The sequence below is a fragment of the Danio aesculapii genome, chromosome 8 (genome assembly GCF_903798145.1).
Source record: "Danio aesculapii chromosome 8, fDanAes4.1, whole genome shotgun sequence".
Lineage (NCBI taxonomy): Eukaryota > Metazoa > Chordata > Actinopteri > Cypriniformes > Danionidae > Danio > Danio aesculapii.
The window spans coordinates 26,380,432-26,404,817 of NC_079442.1; the positions used below are offsets into that span (position 1 = coordinate 26,380,432).

General features: G+C 43.5%; 1 protein-coding gene and 1 long non-coding RNA gene across 2 annotated transcripts in view; one reads left to right on the forward strand and one right to left on the reverse strand.

The window, feature by feature from the left end:
- Positions 1–24,386, forward strand: part of tafa3b (TAFA chemokine like family member 3b) — a 168,562-nt gene that overhangs the window by 140,300 nt on the left and 3,876 nt on the right. Inside the window, exons 3-4 of the mRNA XM_056463508.1 lie at positions 10,478–10,627; positions 15,798–15,922. Of these exons, the coding sequence (XP_056319483.1) occupies positions 10,478–10,627; positions 15,798–15,922 (275 nt within the window). The remainder of the gene's footprint in view (positions 1–10,477; positions 10,628–15,797; positions 15,923–24,386) is intronic.
- LOC130233460 (uncharacterized) lies at positions 2,685–2,959 on the reverse strand. Its single transcript, XR_008838209.1, has 2 exons — positions 2,874–2,959; positions 2,685–2,795 (listed from the first exon to the last, which is right to left on the reverse strand). It is a non-coding gene; the product is annotated as an uncharacterized LOC130233460 (long non-coding RNA).

Sequence of the window (24,386 nt, forward strand, 5' to 3'; positions counted from 1 at the left end):
TTATTATTATTATTATTATTATTATTATTATTATTATTATTATTAATATTATGTCTGTTCAAACACGCGCCAAAACCCAGAGTGTCCACTTTCGCTTCGCTTCAAATTGCATGTACAGAATCCGTTTGGGAAACAGCGTCTATTTATCACTATGGATTGCATCTGACAGTCATGCACCGCTACATGAACTGACTCTTTTGAGGATTGCATAGGAGGGGCAATGTCTCCTGTAATGGAAAGGAAGTGAAACTCGTCATTTTTATGTTTATTTAAAACAGTTTTCATGCCTAAATAAAATGAAAGCACAGAATATAGTCACATTTACGAGCAAGGGGCGTCTCCTGGTGGTTCGGCGGTATGGTTTGGGTATAGGGTGGATCAGCTCTTTAATGTTTATTGCCACCTTTCATAGAAAGATCGGAAAAACAGGAGAAATATTGGAAAATAACTTTATGGGATGATAACGGAATAGAATATTGAAATACAGAAAAGTCCCAGGAAAAACGGGAAGGTTGACAGGTATGGTTTATTCCCTTGCTTGGCACTCTATGTGGGTGGAGTAATACAAAAGGGTGAAGAGGCTGTACGAGTACTATTACTGCAGAATATACACATGTTGGACAATGAAACTGAAACAATGGCCAATATAGTGTTGGATGATTCATGTCTAAATTTCACCAGCCTGGTGGACAATCTTCATTGATTGCACATTCCACCACTAGGAGCAGAGTGTGAAGGCTTATTTAGCAAAGCAATGGCACATATCAGAGTTCAAAAGAGGACAAATTGTTGGTACGGGTCTCGCTGGTTTGTCTGTGACCGAGACAGCAAGTCTTTGTGATGTATCAAGAGCCACAGTATTGGTAATGTCAGAAACCACCAATAATGACGAATCACATCTAATAGGAGTAACTCTGAACGCAAGAGGAAGCTGTCTGGAAGGGATGTTCAGGTGCTAACCCCGATTGTATCCAAAAAACATAAATCCACAGCTGCCCAACTCACTGCAGAATTAAATGTGCACCTCAACTTTCCTGTTTCCACCAAAATGAGTATGCCGGGAGCTCCACAGGGTCAATATGCATGGCCTGGCTGCTAAAGCCAAACCCTTGGTCACTCGTGCCAATGCCAAACATTGGTTTTTAATGGTGCCAGCTGTAAAGCTTTTGGGTTGTAGACAATGTGAAGCATGTATTGTTCTCTAATGAGTCCACCTTCACTGTTTTTCCCATAATTGGGAGAGTTACGGTGTAGAGAAGCCCCAAAACAGTGTACCACCCAGGCTGTTGCATGCCCAGAGTGAAAACCCTGGCCTTTATGTAAATTCCATTAAAAAGTAACAGCATAACCATCTTTTTTCACTGAAAACATGGTGCTCAAGGTGCAAGATGCAAAACAATTATTGGCAAAATTGTAAAAATTTGTCCTGACCTTTTATGTAAACTCCAATATGTCCAGCAGCCAAGAAGTCAGGAGAAATAACAGGAGAAATATTGGAAAATAACTTTATGGGATGATAACGGAATAGAATATTGAAATACAGAAAAGTCCCAGGAAAAACGGGAAGGTTGACAGGTATGGTTTATTCCCTTGCTTGGCACTCTATGTGGGTGGAGTAATACAAAAGGGTGAAGAGGCTGTACGAGTACTATTACTGCAGAATATACACATGTTGGACAATGAAACTGAAACAATGGCCAATATAGTGTTGGATGATTCATGTCTAAATTTCACCAGCCTGGTGGACAATCTTCATTGATTGCACATTCCACCACTAGGAGCAGAGTGTGAAGGCTTATTTAGCAAAGCAATGGCACATATCAGAGTTCAAAAGAGGACAAATTGTTGGTACGGGTCTCGCTGGTTTGTCTGTGACCGAGACAGCAAGTCTTTGTGATGTATCAAGAGCCACAGTATTGGTAGAGTAATGTCAGAAACCACCAATAATGACGAATCACATCCAGTAGGAGTAACTCTGAACGCAAGAGGAAGCTGTCTGGAAGGGATGTTCAGGTGCTAACCCCGATTGTATCCAAAAAACATAAATCCACAGCTGCCCAACTCACTGCAGAATTAAATGTGCACCTCAACTTTCCTGTTTCCACCAAAATGAGTATGCCGGGAGCTCCACAGGGTCAATATGCATGGCCTGGCTGCTAAAGCCAAACCCTTGGTCACTCGTGCCAATGCCAAACATTGGTTTTTAATGGTGCCAGCTGTAAAGCTTTTGGGTTGTAGACAATGTGAAGCATGTATTGTTCTCACAGAAGTTAACCCCCGCTTTTGGGCAGCCCTCTTCCGACCTCTTTATGCAGCCCAAAGGACCGAGCCGTCCCGGGAGACACCTGCAAATACCCAGAGTTGGACCATGGGCCATATGGCCGTTCAACGCCGGCGCAGACCTGGACCGTCTCTTCCAGCCTGGCACCTCTTTGTGTTTAAAAAGGGATCATTTGTCCCGATGGGCTTTCAACCAAGGCTGAACCTGGACGCGGGCGTCCCACGCGACACTTTTACCACAGGAGACAGGGATCATTTGTCCCAATTGGGGCTTAGCAAAGGCTGAACCTGGACGCGGGCGTCCCACGCGACACTTCTAACAGAGGAGATAGGGATCATTTGTCCCATTCGAAGCTATGTTTTATCACACAGATAGAGGAATAATAAAGACACTGAACACCATATGACCTTTATTGTTCAATTTTTATTTAGGAAGATTCAGAGTCTTCGGTTGCTTCGAGGGGGCGTTTCCCCTTCGAAGGCGGCCATGGCAGCGTCCTCCTGCTAGTTCCCTCCTGAAAAAGAGAAAAGGCCAGTTACCTAACACCACACGTCCCTCTGTTGAGGTCCATGCCAAAAAGGAACTGATTTACCATGGGTGACCCGGGACTCTCTGCCCTCTGGCGCCCCTTCCTTGAGTGGCGTTCTCTGCCCGCTGCCTCCTCCTCCTCCTCCTCCTCCTCCTCCACCAAGGCCCTCTCGAAGAGTCTGCGTTGCTCACGTGCTTGGAGAGGGCCTAGGTGAAGCGCGTAGAACTTGTCTGAGGTTGAGGTATCGTGGCACATGAATTGGGCCACCTTCCTGCGATCCTCGGAAGAATGTGAATTCTTTGCCTGCGTCAGAGACAGACAGACAGAGACTTTTTGTGGTCAAAGCCGCTGGCAGTCATGGGGGTCAGCGGGGGGGCACTGGCATAGATACTCACGTGGGTCGCGATGGCAGTTCGGACGTCAGTGAAGGTGGGCTTGCCGGGAAGCCCCATGCTGGTCCATGCAGATTGAAAATATTTGTTCAGGGTTCGACAGGGACTGGGTCTGGAAGTAAAAAAAAAATAGGAGGCCTGGCTCCCCCCGGGGAGGCTAGCCCGCAGCTGCAAAAACCTCCGAAACCAGCTGTATTCTTCCTTGTTGAGAGACAGCTGAGCCGCGCCGAAGGCTCGGTTTGTCTTGTGCGTGGTGATCTGGGAAAATCAGAGAGAAGATGAGTGAGCCCTACCACTGGTGCAACGTCCCACTCACGTTTATGACATAGGCGGACTCGTCCGGGCTTCTGGAAGCCTCTTGGACCTCCTGGATGGTCAGGTTCTGGAAGACCCCACAGCGATGGCCCGTGATGCAGGTCAGGTAGCCGGTCAGGTAGCCATAGAAGCGCCACTGCTGCCTGGTGTCTGGGCTGGACTCGAGGCCGTCTGACGGAGGGAGGTTAGGGGTTAGACTTTTCCAACAAACCATGTTTACACCACCAACGGTTTAAACTTAGCGATAGCCGCTGGTGCCCCAAGGCAAAAAGATAATGTCTGCTCCGGGCACCAGCGGCTCGGTCAAACCGAGCCACGTCAGCGTACCCACCCCTTAGCCCCCGAATTCGGGGGTTAAGGGGTGGGTACGCTGACGTGGCTCGGTTTGACCGAGAGCCGTTGGTGCCCTGGAGCAGAAGAGGGAAGAACGGAGAGCAGGTCAGCGTTTCCACCGCCACTGGTGGAAACGCAGACCGGCGGGGACCAAACACTCACCTAGAAGGGCAGGTATTTTTCTCCCAGCCGTCCGATGACAGCGTAGCAGGGTGGCTTTGGAGATGAGTCTGCCTTCTTTGGCTTGCTTGGTCCTAACCTCGTGTACCACGACGCGGAGGCGTATGCCGCGAATGAGAGCTCGAAGCTCCCTGCGAACCAGCACCAGGGTGGTACTGGAGAGGCGGCAGGAGGCCGGCGGGGTTTCGGAGAGATAATCCAGGAACTGCGCCACGTTCTTCAGGTAGTGCTGCCTCGTGGGCTCGGCCATGCCCGTTTGGCCTAGCAGGGCAGACCAGGCTCGGATGCGTGCCGGTTGGTTGAGGAAGGACAAGGTTTCTGGGTCCGCGTGGCCTGTCGCCATGAAGCCTAGGAAGGCCTTGACCCTCGCCAGTTTGGAGGCCACGTTATTCCGCAGACGGGCGGTGGGCTCGCTCCCCAATTGGAAACCCTCGAACTCTGCCAAAAGCAAGTCTGCAGAACGGGGGCGAAAGTCAAAAGTCAGCCTAGACGACATACACCCACCACCAGCCCAACAGAGAAGTGCCATAACCATACTCAACTCAAGGCGCGGGCGTGGTCCGGATACGGGTACTTTGTTGGATCGTAGGCTTCCACAGGCCCGGAGGCCGCCCGGAGACCTCGGGCCGCCTCTCACCCGGGGGCCGGCCCTCGCCCGGGGGCGGGGTCGGGGGATGGTGCCGGCGGGGCAGGACACGACCTTGCCCGCCTGCTCTTCCTCCCCTCTTCCCCCCTCCTCAACTCTCGATAGCGGCGGGCGAATTGGAGCTGGGTGGACCTCACCTTGTCCACCTGCTTGCGGAGCTCTGAGAGCTGGGCCTGTATGCGCTCCGTTGCGAGCCTGCAGCGGGGGTCGGCGCAGGGACGCTCGGCTTCCGGGCCGTCTGGTTCCCGTTCCTCCTTGGAGGACGACGCCAGCCGAGACACCACGGGTACCGTCGGTTGAGTGGACCGCAACCACCGCAACTCTCGAGCCACTTTCCGACGCCTCGCTCGGCCCATAGCCTCCTTCCTGGCCGAGACGGAGAGCTCGGCGTGCTGCTTCAGGTGTCTGTCTAGGCGGGCCGGCGTCCTCCGGCAGCCGGGCACCGGGCACGCCGTCTTCCGCATGTCCACGCGCCCAGCGGCGAGCGCCAGCAAAAGCTTCTTCTCGTCCGCGTTCGACACCTTGTGGACTGCAGACAGGTGCGGCGAGAGGCGGCTGTAGACGTTGAAGCAGAGCGCACATTCGGCCATGACCGTCCAAGACCAAGGCTGGAGGGAGAGAGACCCACATGCCGCGTGGAGCGGTTTAAAAGATGGCGGACGAAGCGTCCGCTTCCGCGTCAGCGACGCTGGTCCCCCCTCCCCCTCTTAAAGGGGAAGGACCGATACCTACGAGATCCCTTTGATCCAACTTGTATGGAAGCAGTTGTTACGACTTTTGGTGGATTTTTGTCCCAGGAACAACGCACCATTTCAGGCAGCCTCACCGTGCCAGCAGCGGGGACTTTCGCTGCTTTTTGATTTATTCCCCTTTTCCCACACAAAGGGATGGGCATGAGCCCCGCCGAACACGCACCGTTTTGGGCAGCTTGTACTGCGCCAGCCCGCAGGGGGCTTTTTTGCATAAAGCTTTTTATAGTTCCCTTCTCTGCCCCCACAAAGGGATGGCATGAGCCCGGCCAAACACGCACAGTTTTGGGCAGCTTGGACTGCGCCAGCCCGCGGGGGGGCTTTTTGAATAAGCCTTTTTATAGTTCCCTTTTCTGCCCCCACAAAGGGATGGCATGAGCCCGGCCGAACACGCACCGTTTTGGGCAGCTTGGACTGCACCAGCCGCGGGGGCTTTATATATGGCTTTTTCCCACTTTCAAAGCAGTGTCGTAGAACCCCATCGAACACGCACCTTTTCCGGGGCTCACCGCATCATGAACCGCAACCATCAAAAAGGAGGGGCCAGACCGTAAGCCCGGACACCACTGACACCCCGGCTTGTTTCACCTCGCCAGAGACTACTAGCGGCCACCCTCCGCCTCCACCAGCCACCCCCACACACCTCCGGGGGAGAGGGGTAGGGGGGGTCAGGTGGGGCAGGGGAGACCGCCGAGGGCCGGCAAGGATAAACCCGAAGGGGTGGGCGTGCTTGCGGACGGGCGGGAGACGCAGCACTGGTCACGCACACACACAGGGGCTGGAGCCAGCACCAGCCCGTACCCCACACGGCCCCTGGGCTCGACACACCACGCTGGAGACTCTACCGAGCCCACCTACCACCCCCAGCCCTTGTCCAGGGCGAGGGCGGCGCGGACTGAGAATCAGCAGGGGGGGGACAAAGCACAGGGGGTCAGGCGGGCGGGCTGGCTGGCGGGCAGAGCGCCGGACATGCTCTTGGTCAAAACCAGACGGGCCATTTGAGTTTTTTTTCTCCCACAGATAGAGGCAGGAAAGGGGGGGGTTGTGTGCGGAGGGACACCCCCCCACGCCTCCCTCACAGCACGCCCGAGGCAGGGAGGAACCAACCACACCCATAGAGGCCGACCCACCCATGGTTGGGGCAGGTGTGCCGGGCAGGGGCCTAACCCATGGGGCGTCAAAACAAGCTCCTATCGATCAGCGTGCTTGGTGCAGGCGCGAAATGGTCAAAACCTAAGTCCAACTTTCTCAAAGCTGCCAAACCGTCAGAACCTAAGTCCACATTTCTTCGCCGTCGCCGAATTCTCGATGGGAGGTCAGAGACAATCGGCGCCGGACAGGCACCTCCAGGCGCGGGACGTCCCGAAAAAGGGGTCTCCCTTCGGGCATGGCTTGGCGGGCTGGGGCCTGGGTCTCATAAAGTACCCCAGTGAGCGTCGCCAAGCCCTTGCCACCGGCCGTTCCCGAGACCAACCATCTTCCTCATGGCCCCAAATGGACTTTGGTTTCAAAAGCTTGCTGGAAAGACCCAACCATCTTCCCAAATGCTGATGCTGACACCCAGGGCCACCGCTCCCACCCCCTGTACCCCAGGGCCCACACCCTGTCCGGGGGCAGGCGCCCACGTTAGAGGGGCTGGAGCCCCTGACTCCCAAGGCCACCACTGCCACCCCCTTTACCCCAGGGCCCACACCCTGTCCGGGGGCAAGGGCCCAAGTTAGAGGGGCTGGAGCCCCTGACTCCCAAGGCCACCACTGACACCCCCTTTCCCCCCAGGGCCCGCACCCTGTCCGGGGGCAGGGGCTCACGTTAGAGGGGCTGGAGCCCCTGACTCCCAAGGCCACCCCCTTTCCCCCAGGGCCCACACCCTGTCCGGGGGCAAGGGCCCACACCCTGTCCGGGGGCAGGGGCCCACATTAGAGGGGCTGGAGCCCCTGACTCCCAAGGCCACCACTGACACCCCCTTTCCCCCCAGGGCCCACACCCTGTCCGGGGGCAAGGGCCCAAGTTAGAGGGGCTGGAGCCCCTGACTCCCAAGGCCACCACTGACACCCCCTTTCCCCCCAGGGCCCGCACCCTGTCCGGGGGCAGGGGCTCACGTTAGAGGGGCTGGAGCCCCTGACTCCCAAGGCCACCCCCTTTCCCCCAGGGCCCACACCCTGTCCGGGGGCAAGGGCCCACACCCTGTCCGGGGGCAGGGGCCCACATTAGAGGGGCTGGAGCCCCTGACTCCCAAGGCCACCACTGCCACCCCCTTTCCCCCCAGGGCCCACACCCTGTCCGGGGGCAAGGGCCCAAGTTAGAGGGGCTGGAGCCCCTGACTCCCAAGGCCACCACTGACACCCCCTTTCCCCCCAGGGCCCGCACCCTGTCCGGGGGCAGGGGCTCACGTTAGAGGGGCTGGAGCCCCTGACTCCCAAGGCCACCCCCTTTCCCCCAGGGCCCACACCCTGTCCGGGGGCAAGGGCCCACACCCTGTCCGGGGGCAGGGGCCCACATTAGAGGGGCTGGAGCCCCTGACTCCCAAGGCCACCACTGACACGCCCTTTCCCCCCAGGGCCCACACCCTGTCCGGGGGCAAGGGCCCAAGTTAGAGGGGCTGGAGCCCCTGACTCCCAAGGCCACCACTGACACCCCCTTTCCCCCCAGGGCCCGCACCCTGTCCGGGGGCAGGGGCTCACGTTAGAGGGGCTGGAGCCCCTGACTCCCAAGGCCACCCCCCTTTCCCCCAGGGCCCACACCCTGTCCGGGGGCAAGGGCCCACACCCTGTCCGGGGGCAGGGGCCCACATTAGAGGGGCTGGAGCCCCTGACTCCCAAGGCCACCACTGACACCCCCTTTCCCCCCAGGGCCCACACCCTGTCCGGGGGCAAGGGCCCAAGTTAGAGGGGCTGGAGCCCCTGACTCCCAAGGCCACCACTGACACCCCCTTTCCCCCAGGGCCCACACCCTTTCCGGGGCAAGCACCGGGCCCAAAGGGTCTTCTAGTTTGACACCTGCTCACCAGCAGACCCCGGGCACCCCACACTTAAGCCACGAACATTGACTTAGCTAGTGGCACTCGCTACGCAGACGTGCCGTTGGTGAACCATCTGGATGTGGGGAACCACCCTCTCCACCACCTCGCCCGTACTGTGGTACAGAGATAGCTCGGAGGCACCAGCCTTTCCCACTACCGCCACCCGGCGCAGTGCTCAATTTGTTGAGGCGGCTGGGGTGCACCAGCGGCACGTAGTTCCAGGGGCGTTCAATATAGGAGTTTTGTGTTTGCCTTCTTCCAGTGTCGGACGTTCGCCCCGGCCAAGGCCAAGGTCAAGGCCAACAGCACTGGCCGGGTTCGGGGCACTGTCTTTGGGCAAGACTTAAATGTCTGAACCGCTTGGTTGGGGCGGGACCCCCACCCCCCCAAGGCCAACGGCGCTTGCCTGGATCGGGGCACTGTCTTTGGGCAAGCCTTCAATGTCTGAACCGCTTGGTTGGGGCGGGACCCCCACCCCCCAAGGCCAACGGCGCTGGCCTGGATCGGGGCACTGTCTTTGGGCAAGCCTTTAATGTCTGAACCGCTTGGTTGGGGCGGGACCCCCACCCCCCAATGCCAGCGGCGCTGGCCGGGATCGGGGCACTATCTCGGGGCAAGCCTTTAATGTCTGAACCGCTTGGTTGGGGCGGGACCCCCACCCCCCAATGCCAGCGGCGCTGGCCGGGATCGGGGCACTATCTCGGGGCAAGCCTTTAATGTCTGAACCGCTTGTTTGGGGCGGGACCCCCACCCCCCAATGCCAGCGGCGCTGGCTGGGATCGGGGCACTATCTCGGGGCAAGCCTTTAATGTCTGAACCGCTTGTTTGGGGCGGGACCCCCACCCCCCAAGGCCAACGGCGCTGGCCTGGATCGGGGCACTATCTTTGGGCCTGACTTCAATGTCTGAACCGCTTGGTTGGGGCGGGACCCCCACCCCCCAATGCCAGCGGCGCTGGCCGGGATCGGGGCACTGTCTTTGGGCCTGACTTCAATGTCTGAACCGCTTGGTTGGGGCGGGACCCCCATGCCCCCAATGCCAATGGCGCTGGCCGGGATCGGGACACTGTTCCTGGGCAGCCAGCCTGGCCATTGAACCCCTGGTTCGTTCAAACGCAAAGCCGCCAAAACCTAAGTCCACATTTCTACGCCTTCCCCGAATTCCAGATGGCAGGTCAGAGACAATCAGCCCCGGACAGGCACCTCCAGGCGCGGGACATCCCGGAAAAGGGGTCTCCCGTCGGGCAGGGCTTGGCGGGCTGGGGCCTTGGTCTCACCAAGTACCCCGTCGAGCGCCGACAAGCAGCCACGCTAATTCTCACTCACCCAACTGTGCCACTGGATCCCCAAATGGACTTGATTGTCTTTTCAAAAGCTGGCTGGAAAGACCAACCATCATCCAAATGAGGCTTTGTTGTTCCAATCAATTATTTTACTTCCTCTAATAAGTCCACCTTCACTGTTTTTCCCATAATTGGGAGAGTTACGGTGTAGAGAAGCCCCAAAACAGTGTACCACCCAGGCTGTTGCATGCCCAGAGTGAAAACCCTGGCCTTTATGTAAATTCCATTAAAAAGTAACAGCATAGCCATCTTTTTTCACTGAAAACATGGTGCTCAAGGTGCAAGATGCAAAACAATTATTGGCAAAATTGTAAAAATTTGTCCTGACCTTTTATGTAAACTCCAATATGTCCAGCAGCCAAGAAGTCCTTTAAAAGAATTGTAATGATTTATTTGATCATTGATAATATTTGAATATTTATAATGACAATATTTTCAAGAAATCTTTAAAATAACATTAGAAATGTAGTTAGAAACGGTAGCTAAATTATGGCTTATTACTAGAACAATTAATTAATGGTGAGATGTACAGTACATATGGCATAGCATCAGGACATTACACGTCACATTCATACAGTAGCATAACACATGCTCATGCAATAACCGACTGTGGTGAAATGACTGACAACAGGTGTTTCTGTGTAAATGAGTGTCATTCAGAGTCCAATGTGTTCTTGTGTGTTTTATTGCAGTGCACGTGAAGGCTGGCACATGTGAGGTGATCGCAGCCCATCGCTGCTGTAACAGAAATAAGATTGAGGAGCGATCGCAGACGGTCAAGTGTTCCTGCTTCCCAGGACAAGTGGCAGGAACGACGAGAGCTGCACCCTCCTGTGTGGACGGTAAAATCTGCACTTCTGCTCAGACAAATATTGGCTTCATTTGTCCAGAGTGTTTATGCAATATAGTAAAAAAATATAGGTTTTTAAGATATATTTATTAATGTATGCTTTATACAGCTAAAGTCAGAATTATTAGCCCCCCTGAATTATTAGCCCCTCTGTTTATTTTTTTCCCCAATTTCTGTTTAACGGAGAGAAGACTTTTTCAACACATTTCTAAACATAATAGTTTTAATAACTCATTTCTAATAACTGATTCCTTTTATCTTTGTCATGATGACAGTAAATAATATTTTCATAGATGTTTTTCAAGTCACTAATATTCAGCTTAAAGTGACATTTAAAGTCTTAACTAGGTTAATTAGGTTAACTAGGCAGGTTAGGGTAATTAGGCAAGTTATTGTATAACGGTGTTCATTGAAAAAATGATCTTGAAGGGGCTAATAATTTTGACTTTAAAATGGTTTTTAAAAAATAAAAAAGCTGCTTTTATTCTAGCCAAAAAACCAATAAAACAAATAAGACTTTCTCCAGAAGAAAAAATATTATCAGACATACTGTAAAAATGTCCTTCATCTGTTAAACATCATTTGGGAAATAAAAAAAAATAATAAAATCAACGGGAGGCTAATAATTCTGACTTTAGCTGTATATTTTCTAACTGCGAGGCTCAATAAAGTATATCCTTCAAATTACAAATATATTTAGTCTAATTTCAACTTATATATACAAAAATAAAATTTTTAATGTATTTCAGGGTCAATATTTTAGTCTTACAATAGACTGTGGATGGTATTCAAATATTTATTATTATATTATTTATTTATTTATTATTTATTTATTCATTTAGTTGAATATTTAAAATATGTTCCTTACATTAGATGATTCAGGCATCAAATAAAGATTTTTTTTTTAATTGTACATGGCAGTTTTGTTTTTTTTACAAAATAATTAGACAATATATTTTTATGTGCTTTTAAATATATTTTTCAATACATATACAAAATATGTCAAATGTATTTTAACCACTTGCGATATGATTAATATATGTTAATGGCTTCATTTGAAGGGCACCTATTTTACCCATTTTACAAGATGTAAGAGAAGATTTTGGTGTCTTCAGAATGTGTCTGTAAAGTTTCAGCTCAAAATACCCATCAGATCATTTATTATAGCCTCCAGAATCTGCCCATTGTGGTGTCTGAGTACAATGCAGCTGTTTTTGTAGCCTGTAGCTTTAAATGCAAATGAGTTGCTTCTCCCCGCCCACCCTTCTCACTTGCATGTCTGATTTTACTGTGTTACATCAGATAAACAGCAGTCGATAATCGAGACAGACACAGATGGATCTGAAATACAGCTCATTAGTCAAAAATACCAAGTTATTTAATGTATTTGTAGTCTAATTTATTCAAGCCTTTCTGAAACAATGAGTCTCACACAAATGCTGTTTGCAGTATACACACACATATATTAGCGTTTATTGACACCATGCGGCTGTGGTGATTATAGCGATTAAGAATTATATAGCAATTTTATTACAAACATATACCATTTTAAAAACATTTTAAACTTATAAAACTTATTAAAAAAACTGAGAATTGGAACAAATGTTTTAATTCCAGTTTCTTTGCAGAAAAAAATGTTCTGTGGACATGTGTATACATGTTTTATACAAACCTGCCACCTGTCAATCAATTTGGTGGGTGGGGAACACTGCACTATGTCACGTTGCGGTGGGCCTCAAAATCACTGGGATTGGGATCCTATTTTAAAATTAGGAAATTAAAAAAAGAGACTTGTTGAGTTAATATCACTGCAATATGACAGTGGACACACTATACCTACACACAGCTCTGTCCAAACAGCTTACAAAAGTTGATTTTCATCATAGGTGCCCTTTAAATATTCATTGCACAGCACTATTTCAGTCCATTTAAGATAAATTGCTGGAACTGTTTGCTTCTATACGGTATGTTTAAGGAAAAGGGGTTAAATGTGAAATTATGCCCTGCATCTTTCACTCCTCTCCCTCTTTCCCCTCTGTCATTTGGTCTCGTTGTCTCCCTCAGCTGTCTGGCTGTTTCATTTAATATTGTGTCAACACTGTCCACTTGACAGAGAAATCGATCGTTATCTTATTTTGCCTGACTGTAAGCTGAGGAAAAAATAGCTCAAGTGTCTCTACGCACAGCGCTCTGCGTGAGAGGAAATGTCAGAAAAGCCATGTTTCACCACATCGCATGCTTTACTCCTTCTCTTCATATCATTTCAAATAGCTTCTCATCTGTTTGCAGTTTTCTCACCACAGAGCTGATCCACGATCCTTTAGATTTAAAGGGGTCATATTTTATTTTATTTATTTCCCTGGAGTCCACTTATGTTTAGTCAAGGTACTAAAACAGTCCTGATTTATGAGGCTTGAATTTTAATTGAATTAATCACATTAATTATAATGAATTACAGATGACTTTGGTTGTTATGTCAAGCATTGCATCATCTTTTCAAGGAAAGTCGGAACACTCATTGGGTACATTTGCAAAACCTCTGGGCAGCTATAATTCAAGTCCTATTAAGTAGGAAAATTGTGCAGTCTTTCAACCTGCTTGCCACACTCACCTTATAATAAAATAATTTAAACCAGCAGCAAAATTTAACTGTAATATATATATATTCAAATAGTGTTATAGGGATGACGAAATGAGAAATCAAAATTCCCTTGATCCTGTTTACGAATAGGGCATGTAAATGGAGTTGAAGATTCACATGAAGCTTTATTAATAACATGCACAACAAAAGGATAATCAAAGAAAAAGACAAAAAGATAATTCAAGACAAAGACAGAAGGGTAATCCATGAAACAGGCACAAGGTCAGGGCAGGCAGCAAACAGTCATGAAACAAAGAACTAAGGCTGTGCAATATTGAAGAAATATTGTGATAACATGCGAACTAATATGATATTCATTATGCGATACGATACAAAAAAAAAAAAAAAAAAACATTTGAAACCCAATGGCTCAGAAGAAAACAAGACAAAAACACATTGTATTTGCAATGCTCTCCTTCTAATAACACATTAGAAAAGAGTAGATAAACTTTTTTATCTAGGGAAGTGTAAATAGTTATTCAATGCCATTATCTACACTACCTGACAAAAGTCTTTTTGCCTGTACAGGTTTTAGGAACAACAAAAAATAACTTGACTTGTAGTTGATCATTTGGTATCAGAAGTGGATTATATAAAAGGCAGAGGCCTCTAGATTAAGCCTATTTTACCAAAATTAAATTTGATCATGCCTTGATTTTAAATATTGGATTAGGACAGTAAGGTCTGACTTTGCGGAGACAAAAGTCTTGTCACTTATAATATAGAATATAAAGTCATAGTGCAGTGGAAAAAGAATGAATATTGTGTATGACTCTCATGTGCTTGGACGACTGCATCCATACATCTCTGCAAGACTCAAAAACGTTTTAATAAAGTCATCTGGAATGGCAAAGAAAGCGTTCTTTCAGGACTCCAAGAGTTCATCAAGATACTTTGGATTCATCTTCAATGCCTCCTACATCTTATCCCAGACATGCTCAATAATGTTCATGTGTGGTGACTGGGCTAGCCTCCTGGTTTAAAAATGCATATCAAGACCCCTGCATTCAGCTGCACTCCATATAGCTGTTTTTGGACACAAGCAAACGTTTTTTATAATATACACCCAGGGGTGTTACTAGACCTAGTTTAGGGGGGCTATATTTCTACTCAGCCCCGCTAAAACTTTTGCGATTAGCTCATAAACTATAGACTAAATTATCGCCTCAATTTCCTTTAAATATGATATGAAAACAGCGGCAGAATTCGTCTCCTCCACGTCTTTTGTTTTTCATTTGATCAGAACGAGAGAACGAGGTGTGTATTTATCGATAAGTTGTTATAATATCTGCTTATTTGCAGTTCTTTGATATAGATATCCGTGTATCACTTGTATCCCAATGTCACGGAGAAGCAGTCGGGTTTTCTCTGCGTTCACCTCATCAGCACAGTTGTTTCCTCCAGCAAAAATATAACTCTTAACGAACATTTCGCTATATTTATTTCAAAATGAACTGCCTATATTAAACACTTTACTGTTCGTGTTGCATTAACTATACAAAACAGTCTTGCACAGAAAGGATTAAACAAAGTGACAGAAGCACTCAGAGAATGTACTCATTTTAACTCTCACTGAGTCACTGACAGAGATAGAAACATCAAGTTTTGTCTAGTATTAATAAAATACTTCTTATTTATTATTATCATTCAGATCGTGAAATATGTGAATTAGCCTGTAAGTTTAAAAATATATATATTTATATGTATGTCATTAAAAAAGTGGCAGTTTATTTATTAAATACATGTAAACAAAAAAATGCACTTGACTATAGAAAGTGGTTTTTACTACAGCAAACAGGTGGGTTGAGCCTATTTAGCTGACTCAGAACTGAAATGTCATACAGTGGAATACTAGTATACAACCCTACCATATTAAACAAACATTTTTAAGTGTATTACTATTAAATTACTACTTATGAATGTAATATTAGGCTTTAAGTATATATATATAATTTTATTTTATTTTATATATTTTTTTTACCTTATAAGGAGCTGAGCCCCCCTAAAATGAAAATCCTAAAATCTCCCCTGTGGACACCTTATGTACTTACAGCTCTCTGTAAATGGAGTTTGATGAAGCGTGTTGCCTATAGTACTGTACATGTGAGGCAACATGATTAAAGCATTAAATATTCTATAATTAAGTGCGCTAAATTAACATGTTAATTGACAGTCCTAGTAATTTAGTTTTTAATGTCAATTTTCCACCCTTTTTCCAGCCATAAAAAATTACTTGGCTGCTTTTACTATGACCTCTAAAGAACCTTTATTATGTTTGACTAATAAGGCTACACTACATTGTAACCAGTGCACAAAACAGTCTAAGCCGACATATTTCTTGATCAGTACATTTCTAAAGGTGGCATTCAGAAAATGCAGAATTAAGTGGTACACCAAGCCAGGTACAACACACACAATTTCTCACGCTAATATTTCACTCTATTATATTTCTTAGAAGTTAGAGTTTCTGTATGTACTGACCTTGGTGATCTTGTCTGTGTTCTCTGTGTTGTGAATGTAGCATCTATAGTAGCTCAGAAGTGGTGGTGTCAAATGCAGCCATGTTTGGATGGTGAGGAGTGTAAAGTCCTGCCCGACCTCACAGGCTGGAGCTGCAGCACGGGCAACAAGGTGAAGACAACCAAGGTTAGTATACACACCCACACACACACACACCACTCTAAATAAGTGAATTGTCCTCTTGGCATGTGAATGATGTGACTTTGAAAGCCGACATGGTCATTCAAACTCCCATTTCTATAAGATTATACACAAAAAAGGATACTAAATTTGCAACATCTTAGTATTAGCATGTTGCTAATTGAAGTATCCAACATAGTCACACAATATGGATAAACATTGTGTTAAATCCACATAAAATATGTGGAATACATGTACACACATGGAATGAAGGTAATACTTTTGCGTTTTAAGTTTAGTTTTTATTTCAGTGCTATTTTTTTTTATTTTCTGTATTTCAGTTTAGTTTAATTTAGTTAATGGTTTTGTTTGTTTTAGTTTAGTTTTTATTTTGTGAAAACATTTCTTTATTTTTTTATATTTAATTTTAGCTTTAGTTTTGTAATTACAGTTCAACAGAATAGATCCAGCTTGTTGACTAGCTTGCACAGCTTACGCTAAGCTTTATGCAAAAATCTAACTGTTTGAACAAACACTGAATTCAAAACCATAAAGTGCGACATATAACATTTAAAAAAAATTATAAGTAAATAAATAAATTATGTATAAATGAATAATTCATACAAACATATATTATACATCCATATTGACCATATTTGGATCAGTTGTGAATAGTAATGAGCTCTGCTTTGACATTTGCAGCCTGCTCTTTCTCTCTCTCACACACACACAACACACAAACACACACATGGGTTGTGTTGTGTATGAAATTTAGGATAAATTATACAAAATACTCGACCAAAGAGACAGACAGTGATGTATTGTTGTATTTTGAAACTATAATGTCAAAGAAAACGCAGCCAGGAGTTAATATCAACCTCTGAATAAACAATTAATAAAGTGCTTTTACAATTGAAAAATACAATATTGCAATATTCTTTATTGCTTATAAATTCTGAAAGCAATTATTGATAACTATTTGTTTTCAGTTAATTTTTTAGTAATTGTTGTTAAGTTTTATTTTTTCAATTATTTTTTTCAATTTATTGTACTAAAATAATCTTGCATAAAACGTGTAAAAATATATATTTTTCATTATTTTCATATGAAAGATGTGATAAGGTTTCCACACATATACACATATGTTTATGTAATCACAAGGGTTCCAAAAATGTTTAAAGATTTTCCAAAAACCACATGTTCCAAATGTGTTCCAAGTGCTTACATATGTGAAGCTGATGTTACGATCAGCTGGTTTCCTTATAGTTTATGTTAGTTGAAGCATGTAATATTAATCAGACTGAGTATAATGCTAACACTTTAGATTAATTGTCCATAGTTAATATTAGTTAATATTTTTACTAACAATAACTAAGTATCAATAATCTTGTACAGCATTATTAACCATAGTTCAACATTAACTAATGCAGGGATTCTACTAGCGGGCCTCAGCAATACTGCAGGTGGGCCACGAGCTAGCTTAAAATTGACCCTCAATATTATACTATAATTTTTGAATTTCATTATTAATATGCTATATGAAAATCAAAGTAATGCACTTTCTCCTGTTCTGTGATTGATTACTTCAAATCGGCGCAAGAACAGCCTCATCATCGCGTCTACAACTAGTACAAGTTAAGTCTGTTCATTCACAAACTATGTGTCAAGTGAAAGTTTTAGTTTTATATATAATTAAATTTAAGTATATATATTTTTTCTAAATGTTGATAATAGAAAATAATAGAAGGCACAACAACCATTCATACAAACATTTTAGAGGAAATGTCAGACAGGTGGGCCCTCAAAAATTGAAAGAAGTGGGCCCCGAAGTGAAAAAGGTTGAGAACCCCTGAACTAATGCATTATTGAAATAAAATCTGGGTTGTTAACCTTAGTTAATGCAACATGCGCTAATATGAACTGACATAACATGAACAATTTTACTTAAATAACATTATCTAAAGTTAACAAAGATTAGTAAGTACTGCATTAAATGTATTACTAATAGTTTGTTCATGTTAGGAAAAACATTAACTAACATTAACTAATGAATCATTATTTTAAAGTGTTACCAGTATTATTAATACTTCTGATTGATGCTGTATTTTATTTCTGCATATACATATTTGACAATTTTGCTCATCATCTTTATGTTTTCCCCACCACCACTGGGCTTGTTACAATGTTTTTGCATTGATTGTCAGCTGTGAAAGATATATGCAATGCTTCCTTAGAATGTGAGTCAAGGAAGGCTGTCAGTGTTTAAAATACTAGGTAGGCAGTTGACTAGATTTTGAAAACAAAGCCTTCCTCTCTTTTTCTCTCAGTGACCTAATTCTTCTTGTTGTGAACATGCTCCGTACCATACCTTAGGAGTTCATGTGGAGAGAGCCTGAAGTTTGTTGGAACTGACATCAAACACAGAAGCAGCCTGATTTAGGAAAGAGAAAAACAAAACAGAGAAACAGAGACGGCCCCTTTTTATCCTGCCAATAAAGCTTCTTGAATCTTGACAAAGAGAGACAGAGAAAGAGGGAGAGAGAGAAGCACAGCAACAAACACAGAACCACTTATGCTATGAATGACAGATGCGAAGTGACTGACTGAGAGTGTTCTCAACAGAAAAAAGTCAAAGGCAGAAAACAGCAGTAAATAAAATGAACTGACCAGAAGTCTTGATGTCAACATTTATGATGTCTAGTCTCATGAGAGCCGGTTAAAATGAACTTATGCCAAGTGGATTTTTTTAGAACAAGAAATACAGATGGGTTGAAGATATAAAGGGAGTTCAAGCATGAAAACTAAATAGTTACATTTTTTATACATTGGATTGTTTCATCTATGATTGATTGATTGATTGATTGATTAATTGGTGGATTGATAGATTGATTGATTTATTGGTTGGTTGGTTGGTTGGTTGGTTGGTTGGTTGGTTGGTTGATTGATTGGTTGGTTGATTGATTGGTTGATTTAATTGATTGATTGGTTGGTTGGTTGGTTGGTTGGTTGGTTGGTTGATTGATTGGTGGATTGAATTGATTAATTGAGTGATTGATTGATTGGTTGGTTGGTTGGTTGGTTGGTTGATTGATTGGTGGATTGATTTGATTGATTGATTAATTGAGTGATTGATTGGTTGGTTGGTTGATTGATTGGTTGGTTGATTGATTGGTTGATTTAATTGATTGATTGGTTGGTTGGTTGGTTGGTTGGTTGGTTGATTGATTGGTGGATTGAATTGATTAATTGAGTGATTGATTGATTGGTTGGTTGGTTGGTTGGTTGATTGATTGGTGGATTGATTTGATTGATTGATTAATTGAGTGATTGATTGGTTGGTTGGTTGATTGGTTGGTTGGTTGGTTGGTTGGTTGATTGATTGGTGGATTGATTTGATTGATTGATTAATTGAGTGATTGATTGGTTGGTTGGTTGGTTGGTTGGTTGATTGGTTGATTTGATTGGTTGGTTTGATTGGTTGATTGATTGATTGATTGATTGATTGGTTGGTTGGTTGGTTGGTTGGTTGGTAGTCAAACACTGGAACATTGTAATAAACATTAATCCCAATTAGCTTTTTTTAACCCATTCCCCTCCCCCTTTCCCTTAGCCCTTGAAACAGAGGGGAGGAGAAGGGCTTCAAAATGTATATTGAACTATGCGTTCAAACCGAAAGTGACAAGAGCGTCAAAGTACCTGGAAGTTATTCATTTTCAGTGGAAGCCAGCGGCAAGGAGCGACATGGTGCGTCTTCGCCGGTGTCATGAGAAATCGAGTCCACCCATGAGAATTGGGTCCACCTATAGGACCCTGATTGCTCCTATTGTTTCACTGGAGTTGTAATAGTTTTGGTCTGTAGCATTATAAAGACCAGTTTTACAGCGATTAATTCTGTGAAATCACGTTAATAAATGTAAATAAATAAAATATAATACAGTAATTAAATACTGTAAAGAGCTTAATAATGACCGTTTCATTTCACCATTATAATGACATTTATAAGCGTTAGACTCTTTCATATACTGATGTATAATGAAATGCATGGGTTATGAAATTAAGCATTTATATTTCAAACTGTTTAGTTAGCCCAGTTAACCAATGTGCTAGCATAATCATACATCTACAGTTAGCCTCCTACTGTAGCTACAACAAGCTAACGCAGCTCTAATTAGCCACACAACAAGGTATCACAATAATAGCTTTTGATCAGGCATCACTTCAGACAACCCCTTGGAGTCCTAAGCGAACACGATTTCAGGGGGGACTCACCAATTTTTCACCACACCGGTGTGGACGTAAGCAGAGTTTAAATCAAGTCAACTTTATGGTAATGAGCTATGATGCAGTTCAGCGGCAAGCAATCGGAATGTTGAAGTCCACCGCTTGAGTAGAGTCCAAAGAACACAGCCCTATGAGCTTTTGTTCTGACCACAGTTGTTCCCAAGGGTTTGATTATTGCGGTTGCCAGATTTCCAGTTATTTACAATGTTTTTATACAGGAGCACACATTTAAAAAAAGTTACAGGTGAGTTGATGTGCATTACTGTTTTGTGTTTTTTTTTTCTAATAAAAGCAGGAATCTCATGGTAACTGACAGATCAAAAATATTGCTGCTTCAGAATATTTCATTCATATGGACACACACTGGATAAGTGAAGCAAAGTCAAACTACACTCAACAACTTGATCTTTCATTGTTAAATGATTTTGATAAAGCGTGCAACATTTTCACAATAGAACGCATGTTTTTATGTGGGAATATAACTGATTTGCTGTGATGCGGGAACGGCTCCTTTAAATATTAGATCAATGTAGTGAATTTTGATGCTCTCGCCAGCAGAACAGTAAAGGCAGACAGAGTTGTTGCCAGGGTGAACTTTGACGCTCTTGCCACCTTTGGTGTGAACGCACAGTAAGAAATGGCACAGCACTACAACATCCGCACACGTCATCATCTGTCATCACATCACAATCACTTACTTCATTTGAGATCAACGATGGCAACTGGTGTATTTTTTTGGCATTTATCTTCAGGAAATCACTGGCAACAATATCATGTTATCAAATGATACAATGTTGCAATAAGCTCATAACTGTAACATTACTGTGTATTACTGTACATACCATATTCATCTATGTAACAGGTATTATAAGATCACAATAATATCTAGCTGCAGACCTGGAGATCCACGCACATTTCAGCACACACAATCCAGGACACACAATCTAGGCAGAGGTCAACCATATGGTTATGAAGGATGTTAATGTTATTTCTCTGACTTCTCGGACCCCCGTCATCAATATATTGTTACTAAATAGTGTACACAATAGACAACAGTATACTATTTCAAAAACAGGGCGATCAAGAGGGCGTATGGGGCGTATTTTCTGATCGCCATTTAATATAATAGAATGAACAGTTTGCTGTCAGTCATAATAGATCAGTCATGATCTAAATTGTACAGGTTTATATAATAGATTCATTATAATGAAGGAAAAAATAGCAAGTTAATATGTATAGGCTATAATAGGCATAGGACGATAAGGTTTTCAACATATACCTCGGTTTGGGAAAGTCAAGGTTTTAAAACCACCAAAATTTTCTGTAATACAGTTCCTAAGGTACATGTAAGATTTTTATTTTTTTTACAATCTTTAGCAGAAAAAATATCTAAATAAATTGTAAAGAAATCTGTGTTTTTGAAACTAATGAAGACAGCAGAAGTCAATGATTCATTCGAATTATTTAGCCTGACATGTTTACTGCTCCAAAATATTATAAATCTTTCAAAAAATAAAATATATTGTTTTCAAAGAGGAAAAATTTTTTGTTTTTACCCAGAAATTTGAAAAGAATATATTTTAGAGCTGTAATCACAATACTGTCATACTGTGAAACCGTGATATTTTTATCCAAGGTTATCACACTGTCAGAATCTTATACCGGTTCATGCCTAGGCTTTAATACATCTTTATATGTAATAAAAATCTTTTTACATTTAATAAATGTATAACACTATATTAACATTTTACTCCAGCTATTGAATCGTATTTATTTGCTTAAATAATAGTCATTAGTCTTTTAACTAACTATTTTTATTTACATAATATGAGTACCAAAACAGCACAGATGTGAACATGATCATTACGATATAATAATGAAATAAATGGAAAACCCTAAACTGTTCACAGTCACGGACAGTCTCGATCACCATATTTGTGAAATACAGTATGTGGCTATAATGCTCCTATGGAGTAAGTTGTAATTAAACAAGAAAAAATAGAAGACTGATTTGTCATTATCATATATGGTTCACCCCTGCCTAGATCGTGTGTCCTGGATTGTGCTAAAACGTGTCTGTCTGCAGCTGGATATACCTCAAAGATCATGATGAAGCTCCAAAATACTAATTAATTGTCATTTTAAATCTTTATGCTTCGACTTTCTTCAACAATTTCAGTTTACCCTTTTGTGAGCAACATGATTTGAATAATTTGAAATACAAAAGTTTGCTTCATCATATATGCTTTATTCTTTTAAGTATTTGAATGCATTATTTTACTTTTTCAAAAAAGATTTTTAAGCATTGAAGTTTACTTGCAATATGGGTTGTCACATCATATATATTATTTCTACTGACCTTAAATATGTACTATCCATTTTAACCATTTTAAGTATATATTAAACATTTATTTTAGTGCATTACCAGTATTTTTTCTCAATTCATCCACAACTGATATTTAACTCAGTTCTGTGTGACAGAATGTTAATTTTAGACTCTGCTGGAGAGAAAGTATCCAAGACTGGCTATCAAATTATATTCACAGCTATCAATTCTATTGCTACTGTATTAGAGTACTATTAACTGCTAGAATATGTATTTCCCACACACTGCAGTTATACATATAAAAAAAAACTTTTCCAATTAAAAGTTTTGACATAAATTCTCCAGGCTTGGACAGTCTGAGTTCGGCTGTTTCACTGTTCACAACACATGAAGACCTTTCTGGAGAGTTTCCATATGTATATATTTATTTATATATTTATTTTTTAGATTGTCTAAAACATAAAAAGTTTGGAGAGCAGAAGAGCAAACAATCTGATCTATGACTGCTTAACTATTCTGTGACTCTATGGTTCTGATAACATAAAACACACACATACTGTAGCACTTTTCTATTTCATCACTGTGAATTCATTTAAGATGTATTTGAGAATGTGTGTGATGCATCTCCAGATGCAAGAGAAATCTTGGCTATATAGATGAAAAAGTAAACAGACGTGTATGTGACAAAATCTCCAAAGTTTGTTCTTAGTAGTGTCTGCTAACAATAATACAGTAAACACAAAAGACGATTGGTAAAACTTGTATCTTTTTGGATTTAGCTCTTAAGTGTCATGATCACCAGCTATCTAATCCTTGCAGATCGCTGGAGAACTACACATCTCACTGAACTGGACTACAAATACCATCATGCACCACACACACACTAGGTCCTGATTCCACTTTATCACGCACACACACACGCACACGCACACCCGCACACGCACACACACAAGCACACACACACACACACACTGGTAACTGGTAACTTATCAAGGACTGATTACCTGGACATTATATTCACCTCTTACACACACATGTTGCTGAGTCTTGTTTTCCCACGAACATTACAGAGTGTTTTTCCTGTTTGTCTTGCCATGTTTTGATACTTGTTTTGTTTACTGTTTTGATTCTTTGCCACCTAGCCTGTATTTTGACCAAGTATTTTGGATTACTTTATGCTCCTGTTTGCTCCTGTTTTTGCCCATTGCTTGCATGACTTCTCTTAAATAAACTGCACATGGATCCTTCGTTGCCAGCATACCTCCATTACAATTAGCAACAACCTGTCAACTAAAAAAAACATGCAGAACCCTGCAAAAACAGCATATAAACATTGTGAAACCACCCTCAATACCCTACAGCTTAATGACAGCACTCACATTTTCTTTTGGGTTATGTTAATGTCTTTTTATAAAAAGAAAAAAACAACAACTTTATGAATCATTTTAAGTTTTGAGGACACAGAGGTTTTATCAGGTCCAATAAAAGTATAGCTACATAAACCCACACAAACACATTAATTCTCATTACAGATGCCGCTGTGCTCAGAATGAGACCTACAGTACTGAACCCTCGCTCTGAAATGCTTTAAAGCGAACAAAGTTTTCAAAGTTTGTATTGAATAGTGTACCACCAGCTGATCAAAACTTTTAATCAAGATTAATAAGTGAACTCATGTGCACCCAATATGTAATGTTATAAGAAAGAGAAACCAAGGAATCAAGATCTTGACCAAAACCTTTTTCTAAATGTTGTCATCCTGGCAACAAACAGCAGTTATCTACAGTATAATGCCATATATTGAGGGAACAATACAAAGACACACAAGCAGGTTTACTATAGCACACAAGCAGTAGAAACCAT